This window comes from Sciurus carolinensis, chromosome 12 (genome assembly GCF_902686445.1).
Source record: "Sciurus carolinensis chromosome 12, mSciCar1.2, whole genome shotgun sequence".
Taxonomy (NCBI): Eukaryota; Metazoa; Chordata; class Mammalia; order Rodentia; family Sciuridae; genus Sciurus; species Sciurus carolinensis.
Window position 1 is genome coordinate 117,653,310 of NC_062224.1, and position 10,249 is coordinate 117,663,558.

The 10,249-nt window shown below is 58.3% G+C and overlaps 1 protein-coding gene across 1 annotated transcript; it reads right to left on the reverse strand.

The window, feature by feature from the left end:
* Positions 1-5,039: 5,039 nt before the first annotated feature.
* Positions 5,040-8,178, reverse strand: LOC124961458 (basic proline-rich protein-like). The gene is made up of 4 exons (XM_047519998.1): positions 8,045-8,178; positions 7,678-7,776; positions 5,190-7,387; positions 5,040-5,065 (listed from the first exon to the last, which is right to left on the reverse strand). Exons 1-4 carry the CDS (start codon positions 8,176-8,178, stop codon positions 5,040-5,042), a joined length of 2,457 nt encoding a protein of 818 aa, XP_047375954.1.
* Positions 8,179-10,249: the final 2,071 nt, after the last annotated feature.

A 10,249-nucleotide genomic window follows, 5' to 3' on the forward strand; every position in this document is an offset into this window, starting at 1 on the left:
TGCAAATATGTCTTCTTCTTTTCTAGGAAAAAATAAATAACACACCTGAATTATCTCTGCTCTGTGCTCTGATGACTTTCTTAAAACACCTGAAGTCCTGAGGACTGGAAGCGAGGGTATCAGAGTCCACGTCTTAAAGCGTACAGTGTGGCTGCTCAGACCTTGAATAACATAGGAACGGTGTGGGAGCTGATGGTGTAAAGGAATCACAGAGCTGAAGCTGAGGACTGGGGACGCTGGCGTGGCGTGAGAAGATCGCATTTCTCAGGAAGTGGGTGTCAGTTTCTGAAGGAAGCCTCCTTGGACATAGAAAAGAGGTCTGAGAGGCTCGAGGGAAGCGTGGCTTGCAGTGTTGATGAGAAGACGCTGCTCTGGTACGACATGTCTCCTAAGTGGACTCAGGGTGTCTTGCTAGGTGTCCTGAGTGATCCTCGAGCTGGGATATCGAGCTCATTTGCAGATAAGAGAAATGTCAACTGAGCGGTGGCAGAGGCTGCCGACCGCGTGCTGCCCCTGTGTCAGCTGACCACCTGGGGGTCCCAGAAGTGACTTCAGATGGCAGGTCGCTCCAGCCTCTTATGCGTGGGCCTCAGAGTTCGCAAACGTCCAGTGTGTGCTGAACACGTGAGCAGTGCAGGTGGAGGACTGGCAAGCACACCAGCGCCGGCTCCCGACCCCAGAGCCGTCACTCGGAAAGGTCCCTTCTGCACGCTTGTGGGCAGGGGCGTGCGGACAGGCTCCTGGGTGAATGTCGCCCACGCGCAGCCTGCACCAGGGGCACCTCACGCACTGTCGTTCCCACAGGTAGAGAAAGCCTTTGGAGCTTGGTGGAGCCGAGTCCTGTGGAGAGGGCGCTCTGCCCGGGCGCTCCTGCCCGGTGCCCAGTCCTGCGTTTCCTGTGTGACCAGCTCTCAAGAAGTGCAGCCAGGAAACTTTCTCTCAAGCATTTGCAATTAGAAACGGAAGTGGAAGGTAGTCAGTGTTGGGGCCAGAAGATGAACAGAGACGTGGAGGGAAGTGAGGTGGAGTTAGGAATGAGGACGTTTAAAACGTGATGAGATAAAGCCAGCGAGGCAGCCCAGGCCACGAGTTAGCTGCAGAGTCAGGAAGGCGAGTGGTGGGGAGGGAAGCAGGCCCTATACAGAGAGGAGGCCCCGCCAGGAGGCCCAGGAGGCAGCAAGCCTGGCCTCAGATTCCTGTGAGTCTCTGTCTTTGCATCAAAACCAAACCAAACGAACATCCAGACCCGTAACCTCTGGAGGGCTCTGGGGGGCCTCTTCCCTGCAGCTCAGTTAAACCTGACGGTCAGTAACCGTCAACCCGTGACTCCCACGCCGTGGGCAGCACAGACCCTGTGCAGCTGCAGCCCCATCCAGAGCCGTGCCAGCACTGAGGCACGTGGCCCTGCCTGCTGCTGGCTGTGGCCTTGCTAAACGGGGCCCAGCGCTCAGAGGGCGTCTCGCTGCCCGTCATGGACGAGGGTCTTGGGGACATCGCAAACATGACCATCTTTCCTGATGCGGCTGCCCCTCCCTCTGCAGTGCTGGGGGGCTGTGGGGAGACCAGAGACTGCAAGGAAGACGGCGTCTTCTGAGGTCCGTGGGCGTGAGGCAGGACTGCTCTTGGGCCATGGAATCTAGCACTCCTGAGACCGTGGCGGCTTCTCCAGCAGCCTCCTTGTATCACAGCGAGCTGCAGCAGAGAGGCCTGGTGTCCCAGAGCACCTGTGGCAGGAGGCACACAGGGGGACTTGAACCCGGGAGCCTGCCTCCCCCGCAGGTCTTCCTCCTCACCGGAGGCTGACTGCTCTCCTGGGGCCTCTCTGGACGGTTAGCCTAGTCGCTCACCAACAGACTGGGAGACGCACTGCAGGGACCTCGGATTCATTAAGGAAGTAGGTGCACGTTGCTTTGACACCTAGGAGCCTGCAAATGCTGGAGAAGTGGGAGATAAAGACACACGGCCCAGAGCTGAGCTTGCAAAACCTCTGTGCCTTCGGAGTTGGTGCACATCAGCTTTCAGGGCATAGATACCAGTCTAGCCTTCTCACAAAATAAAATATGTTGTGCTCATAATTAAGAATTTATTTCATAAGGTCCCGCCTAAGGAGGAAATCATGGCCGATGGGCAGGGCACGTTGGATGAAGTCACAGCTGAGCTTCGGGCTTCCCATTTTTATCTCGTGCTGCACAGGCCTGGAGGTTGCTTTCCAGCAATGGCTGGGTTCTAATTGATTTGTCCCCTGTAGTGTTTTTCCCACTGAGCGAAAGCCTGCAAATTGTGCGTGGAGGGTGTGCCCCAGGCAAGGTGTCGTAAGTGCTCATGGATCCCACTGTGCCGTTTTCCCCACCTTTGCCCCACACGGGTCTGTGCAACTGATCCCGTCTGCTTTGGCGTGAAGGGAGAAACAGGCCCCCGAGCCACTGTGGCTGTGCAGACAGACAGCGCTGTGCTGAGACCCTGAGGCGTCCAGGGGCGGCGGGCCTCTCCCAGTGGAGGACAAGGAGCCAGAGCCGCATGCAGCCTCGCAGCACCAACGGCAGGTGCTGGGGAGCTCCGGGAGCCCACCCTGGGTCCTCGCAGTCACCCATGGGCCACGTGCATGCAGCCGCCTAGGCTGGGTTTCAGGGAGACGCAGATCTGTAGGGAGGAGGGGACAGAACCGAAATTTAAACTCAGGTGTGTTTTTCTTTCGAGCCCCTGGTGTCGTCTCCCCAGAGCGTCCTCCTGCCATTCGTCTGGGGGATTCTGGCAGTCCCGGCGACTTGGAACCCAGTGACCACGGGGATTCTGGCAGTCCCGGCGACTTGGAACCCAGTGACCACGGGGATTCTGGCAGTCCCGGCGACTTGGAACCCAGTGACCACGGGGATTCTGGCAGTCCCGGCGACTTGGAACCCAGTGACCACGGGGATTCTGGCAGTCCCGGCGACTTGGAATCCAGAGCCACGGAGGCAGGATGTGCAGGCCTGCTTGTCAGAACGGTGCGCGGCTGTCCGTGGCTCGTGAGGGAAGGGGCCCCCACCGCGGCACTGCCGGCATGACACGGCTGCTGCCTCCACCAGTCCAAGAACTGGAAGAGGCGGCTCTGCCCTCGAGGACGGGGTGTCGCTGGGCCGGGAGATGAGCATGCTGGGCTTATGTGACGATAGCTGACAAGGAATTCCTCCAGGGTAGGAAAGAACAGCAAGACATGAGGTTATTCCTTCCCCCAGGAGAAGAGCCACTTGCGGTCCAGGGAAATCTTCATGAAATCGGCTAATTTCACTTGAACTGGAGCTGCTTTCTGGGCTGCCGGGCTGCTGACCCCGTTCGGGCTCCACAGTTAGATTTCCTGAGAAGCAGCCTGTCGTCAGGAAGGCCATGGGAAGTGCCTGTGTGGGTCCCTATCACAGAGTCCTTCCGACCAGCAGCATGGGCGTCCTCGATGTGACCCAGACTCACCCCTGCTGGGGACCAAAATAAGCAGCAAACACTCCAGCGGGGAGAGTTTGGAAGCAAGAAGAGGCTGGAAGTGCTTTCTCGGTTCCCAGCTCCAGGCAAATGCACTCTGAATTAAGGCAGGCCCCTGGATTCTCCTGTCCTCTGCTCCTTGGGTGGTCTTCACGAGTTAGCTAAATGGCGTCAGAGCGGAGCACTCGTAAACCTCCAGCAACTAGTCTGTCATTCCCAGTAATCTTTGTCTAACATCTCCTCGTGAAACGGGCTGTTGAGAAGCAGGCCACCATCGCAGAGGGCGGGCCATCTGCTTCCCTCTTGTGTCCTGAATATGTCACCTCACATGCCAGGATGACATGCCGCGGCCCGTCAGCGAGTTTGTAAAAGCCACCCAAGCCCTTGTTTACATGCCCACGTTGTCTTCCCACGTCCGGTGTGCACAGCGATGCCATCAGTCAATGCCACCTCGTCAGCACCGTGTTTACCTTCTTCTCAGACGTGACCAGTGTGCTCCTCGGGCTGGAGGGAGCCCCCAGAACAGGGTGAGCTGAGAGGCCAGGCCGAGGGGCGCGTCCCTGCAGCAGCCAGCTGTCCATCCCCAGGCTGCAGCTGGCCCTGGGCACGCCCGTCCTGGGCTGTGTCGGGCTGTGGTGTCCAGGCAGAGCCCAGGCAAGAGTGCTCTGCTGCACTCCGGTTCCCCATGGTCAGGGGCAGACTCAGAGTCTGAAGCCTCGCTGCCTGACGTCATGGCAGAACACAGCACCTGAGAAGACGGGGCGAGCCTCGCCTCAGCCACGGGGACTGGAGTCGGGGTCAGGCTGGAGGAGGAGGAGATGAAGTTGGATTAGGGTATCCAGTCTCCTTCGGGTGAGCAGACGCTGAGCCTCCTGAGCTTGGCACTAAAGTGCACTTGATTTCATTGCCTGCCAGGGTCAGACTCCACTCTTCTGCTGCCAGGTGACCGGGAGCTTGATGATGTAGAGGAACTCTCGTTCACCATCTTGAGTTCTTCTTTCTAAGGCCCTTGAAGAGAGAAGGGATTCCCTTCTTTTCACTGTTCACAAAATACTCTACAAAGGGAGCTGGCCCGAGCCCCAGGGCAGAACCTGGAGTCCACCAGGCGTCAGATCTGGGCCTTTCTGACAGACCTGCTGTCCTGCGGAACCACTGGGTGGGGGCCCTGGTGCTCTGGGCAGGGTCCTGCCCGGTGACGTCACACATCACCTCCTCAGTCCCCTCCTGAGTCCTCCGTTTAAGCCCTCTAGAAACTGGCAAGCTGGACTTCAGACAAACAGATGAATTAGAGCTGGACCCCAGAGAAGGTCCCCCACCACAGTGGCCAGCTCGGGTCTGGTAGTGCCTGGCTCTCCGGAGTTTCCTCACTAGAGCAGGGAAGTGTGGGGCTGCTCCCACCCTCTCCCTGAGCTTCCCCTGGCCTTCCCTGCCGGTCACCACTCAGTGCTCCCTTTCTTCACCTTGGCTGTGCAGCATCCCGGTTCTTAACCTGAACACAGCCAGAACTTAATGAGCTGAGCCAGAAGGATATCACGCAGGTGGAATTTCCCAGCTGCTAACAAAGGCAAGCAGAGACAGCTTGGTGGTCACCCAGGGTCCCCTCCAGTGTACTCTGCAGAGAAGGAGGACCAGGAGTCCGTGGAGCAGTGAAAGTCACCCAGAGTCACCCAGCAACCCATTCCTCTCAGCTTGAATTGGTGCTCTGGCTGGTTCAGCCTCCAAGCAAAGACACCAACCTCTGTTTGGGGTATAGGAGCTGGGATTGGGGGATGATGGAGGGGCAGGGAAGCCGTGTTCGGGGGATGATGGAGGGGAGGGGAAGCTGTGTTCAGGAGATGATGGAGGGGTGGGGAAGCTGTGTTCGGGGGATGATGGAGGGGCGGGGAAGCTGTGTTCGGGGGATGATGGAGGGGCGGGGAAGCTGTGTTCAGGGGATGATGGAGGGGCGGGGAAGCCGTGTTCAGGAGATGATGGAGGGGCGGGGAAGCTGTGTTCGGGGGATGATGGAGGGGCGGGGAAGCTGTGTTTGGGGGATGATGGAGGGGCGGGGAAGCTGTGTTCAGGAGATGATGGAGGGGCGGGGAAGCTGTGTTCGGGGGATGATGGAGGGGCGGGGAAGCTGTGTTCGGGGGATGATGGAGGGGCGGGGAAGCTGTGTTCGGGGGATGATGGAGGGGCGGGGAAGCTGTGTTCGGGGGATGATGGAGGGGCGGGGAAGCTGTGTTCGGGAGATGATGGAGGGGCGGGGAAGCTGTGTTCAGGGGATGATGGAGGGGCGGGGAAGCTGTGTTTGGGGGATGATGGAGGGGCGGGGAAGCTGTGTTTGGGGGATGATGGAGGGGCGGGGAAGCTGTGTTCAGGGGATGATGGAGGGGCGGGGAAGCTGTGTTCGGGGGATGATGGAGGGGCGGGGAAGCTGTGTTCAGGAGATGATGGAGGGGCGGGGAAGCCGTGTTCGGGGGATGATGGAGGGGCGGGGAAGCTGTGTTCAGGGGATGATGGAGGGGCGGGGAAGCTGTGTTCAGGAGATGATGGAGGGGCGGGGAAGCCGTGTTCGGGGGATGATGGAGGGGCAGGGAAGCTGTGTTTGGGGGATGATGGAGGGGCAGGGAAGCTGTGTTCGGGGGATGATGGAGGGGCAGGGAAGCTGTGTTTGGGGGATGATGGAGGGGCAGGGAAGCTGTGTTCGGGGGATGATGGAGGGGCGGGGAAGCTGTGTTCGGGGGATGATGGAGGGGCGGGGAAGCTGTGTTCGGGGGATGATGGAGGGGCGGGGAAGCTGTGTTCGGGGGATGATGGAGGGGCGGGGAAGCTGTGTTCGGGGGATGATGGAGGGGCAGGGAAGCTGTGTTTGGGGGATGATGGAGGGGAGGGGAAGCTGTGTTCAGGAGATGATGGAGGGGCAGGGAAGCTGTGTTCGGGGGATGATGGAGGGGCAGGGAAGCTGTGTTTGGGGGATGATGGAGGGGCAGGGAAGCTGTGTTCGGGGGATGATGGAGGGGCGGGGAAGCTGTGTTCGGGGGATGATGGAGGGGCGGGGAAGCTGTGTTCGGGGGATGATGGAGGGGCGGGGAAGCTGTGTTCGGGGGATGATGGAGGGGCGGGGAAGCTGTGTTCAGGAGATGATGGAGGGGCGGGGAAGCCGTGTTCGGGGGATGATGGAGGGGCGGGGAAGCTGTGTTCAGGAGATGATGGAGGGGCGGGGAAGCCGGGTTTGGGGGATGATGGAGGGGCGGGGAAGCCGTGTTCGGGGGATGATGGAGGGGCGGGGAAGCCGTGTTCGGGGGATGATGGAGGGGCGGGGAAGCTGTGTTCAGGAGATGATGGAGGGGCGGGGAAGCCGTGTTCGGGGGATGATGGAGGGGCGGGGAAGCTGTGTTCAGGAGATGATGGAGGGGCGGGGAAGCCGTGTTCGGGGGATGATGGAGGGGCGGGGAAGCTGTGTTCAGGAGATGATGGAGGGGCGGGGAAGCCGGGTTTGGGGGATGATGGAGGGGCGGGGAAGCCGTGTTCGGGGGATGATGGAGGGGCGGGGAATCCGGGTTTGGGGGATGATGGAGGGGCGGGGAAGCCGTGTTCGGGGGATGATGGAGGGGCGGGGAAGCCGTGTTCGGGGGATGATGGAGGGGCGGGGAAGCCGGGTTTGGGGGATGATGGAGGGGCGGGGAAGCTGTGTTCAGGGGATGATGGAGGGGCGGGGAAGCTGTGTTCAGGAGATGATGGAGGGGCGGGGAAGCCGGGTTTGGGGGATGATGGAGGGGCGGGGAAGCTGTGTTCAGGAGATGATGGAGGGGCGGGGAAGCTGTGTTCAGGGGATGATGTAGGGGCGGGGAAGCTGTGTTCAGGAGATGATGGAGGGGCGGGGAAGCTGTGTTCAGGGGATGATGGAGGGGCGGGGAAGCCAGGCTTGGGGGATGATGGAGGGGCGGGGAAGCTGGGTTTGGGGGATGATGGTTCAGGGGTCATGGAAAGTGGGTTCATTGATGATGGAGGAACTGCCAGGTCCACAGGATGCATCTGTAAGGAATCTGCCTGGAAATAATCCGGAAAGGAAACGCCCTTGGGGAAAAGACACTGGGATTCCTGAAAGTTGTAGCAGGATCTGATTCTTCCTTCTCCGACAGTCCCCATCACAGATTAAAGAAGAGAAAAGGTAACGTTGGGGGACGTGGCCCACTGCCCCATGGTGTGGAACCACAGGGCCACTGGAGGGTGGCCACTCACCGAGGATCCGCCCAGCGCCGCTTCCAGAACTGCGCCCAGGGCTCTGGCAGGATAATAGAGGAAGGGAAAATGGAATCCAGGCCCCCAAAGAATTCATGCCTTAATTGGAAAGAGAAGGAATAAGAAGGGGCAGTTTAGAATGAATGCTACATCATGTGGCAACTCTCAGAGCTGAAAGAAAGAGGAAGGCTGCGGATGAGACCCGGACGCCGAGAGGCCTTCCTGAGGTGACGGAGCTGAAGCCGGTCTCGAAAGACGGGGACGTGCGGTGGGGGGACCCTGCCGCAGTCAGTTCTGTGAGTTAATTAACTTTGGTGGCTGGGAACGCGACCTAGGATGCACGCTGTGGTCCGTATCCTCTCATTACCAGGGGAGAGGACCAGCCTGCGCGTGCCGCTGCTGCAAGCACACGGCCGCCTTGACGGGACGCACCGGCCTGCCACCCGGCGGGGTCTCTGCGACTGACCTCCTGTCGGCCTGTCCACTCTTCCCTGCAGGCATGGTCACCTCGAGAAGGCTTTGAACTGAAGCTCTACGTTTTGCACTGTGTCTGTTTTGCACTGTGTGCAGATGCTCTTCATCTTAGTTTGGAGATGGAACTGAGGACTGGAACCGAGCACCCCGTTCACACCTTATGATCCAGGAGTACATCAGTGGGCAGCCACCTCGCCTCCTAGCGACAGCCCAGTGGCATGGCCACGGTGCTGTCCCCAGTGGCAGGGAACACTGCCGCCACCTCCTGTACGTCTCTCCACGTGCCCTAGCTGTGCGCCGCGGCCATCGCTGGTGTCACCTGGAGTCAGTGACAAGTGGCAAGAGAGCAGTCCCCCTCACATGCCACCACATGCCCCCATGTCCACGCGACTCGGGAGGGCAGGGAACGGCCTTTCGGCCTGCGGTGTGCAGAGTGGGGCTGCTGACCACATGGGTGACACTCTTCCAAATTCCTTTTCTTATTTGGTTGATTTGCCAGTTCCAAGAAACAAATAAGGAAGCTGGGGACTGTTAGGATCAACTTCCTCACCCGCAGGAATGCTTTTTCCTTTATATAAAAGAATATGAAGAGATGCTTTAAAAAATGCTTTTTCAAGCATTTTATAAATGTGTTAGAAATTCTTGTTTTTTTGAAAGAAAAGTCATAGTAATTGTAAAAAATGTGTAAAACACAGACAAACCTACATATACTACATTTAGAAAGGAAAAATATGAATAAAAAATCTGAGACTTTGAGAGATTAAGACTTGTCCAGGCTGGGCATGGTGGCACATGCCTGTAATCACAGCTGTTTGGGAGGCTGAGGCAGGAGGATTGCAGGTTGGAGGCCAACCTCAGCAATTTAGTGAGGCCCTAAGCAACTTAGCAAAATCCTGTCTCAAAATGGAAAATAAAGGGGGCTGGGGAGGTGCTCAGTGGTTGAGTGCCCCTGGAGATTTAATCCCTGGTACAAAAAAAAAAAAAAAAAAAAAAAAGACTTGTCCGAGGTCACATTTCTCAATAAATACCAAGACTGTGCTCAGGCCGGGCTGCCTGAGGCTGCATCCCATGCCTCTGGGGCAGTCAGGGGTCCTCCGACAGCCCGGGAGCAGGCCCCTCGCTGCGTGGGAGGCGCTGCGTGGGAGGTATATAATTTTATCAATACAATACAAAGGTTAATGGGACTGTCTCCTTCCAGCTCCATCAGAGTAAATGCAGGCTTTATGGCCACGTTTTAAAAAAGTGACCTCTCCCTGCTTTATGCTGACCATTAACTGAGATTATCTCACGCTCGAGATTTACTGTACCAAGGAGCTCTGGCATCACCAGCTGCTATTAAGTGTATGAAACTTAGACTCCATAAAGTGGAGAGAAAGGCCTTGGTCAGCATGCGGGAAGCAGACAGGGCCAGAGGCACCACCCACAACTCCCGGCCAGCGCGCAGGGTTCTGCCCGCCCGGGGATCTCCGGCCTCACCCAGCTGGACAGAGGTCTGCTCAAGTCCTGCCCCTTCCATGACCGAAGGACGTCCTCCAGGGTTTCAGGAAGTTTGACCAACATGCTCTGGATTCAGGGAGCAAAGGAGCGGAAAGGGTGAGACTTCCTCTCTGGACGTGGCCTCAGTGTTTACATTCTAGATGATTAATGTCACGATGCCACCAAGTGACCAGGAAGGAAGCGGTGAGGGGGAGCCACGCTCGCCTTCTGAGACACCGGGTCACTCCTGGACTCGGGTGAGCGGCACAGAGCTTTCCGAGAGCGTCTGCTCCAGCAGCAAAGCCAGGCCAGCACGTGGGCAGCTGGAGACCCACTGTGTGCTTCTGGGGGATGTGAGTGTCCACAGCAGACCCACCGGGGGACGGAGGTGCCCAGGCAAAGTGGGTTTTCTTGAGGAGGTTTTTAGACTCGTGTCCCAGGCACATGCCGGGGACAGGGGCGTGTGCTGCCCCACAAGCCAACCACCAGCAGGAAAGTGCTCACCTTGCTTCCAAGAGCTTGGCCTCTAGTTTCGTGAAGAGTGAGCGGGCTACAGAATGTCGTGGACATTCTGCCCACTTACAAGCAGTTACTAGTTAGCACTTGTTTGTACCAGTATAAA

What these genes read in the sequence shown, in the direction of transcription:
- LOC124961458 (XM_047519998.1), bottom strand. Translation starts at nt 8,178, where the DNA reads ATGCCTGCAGGGAAGAGTGGACAGGCCGACAGGAGGTCAGTCGCAGAG. An exon ending in CGGCGCTGGGCGGATCCTCG is followed by an intron (nt 7,388 to 7,677) that starts GTGAGTGGCCAC and finishes CCCCAAACCCAG; the next exon opens with CTTCCCCGCCCCTCCATCAT. An exon ending in CTCCTATACCCCAAACAGAG is followed by an intron (nt 5,066 to 5,189) that starts GTTGGTGTCTTT and finishes CCTTCTCTGCAG; the next exon opens with AGTACACTGGAGGGGACCCT.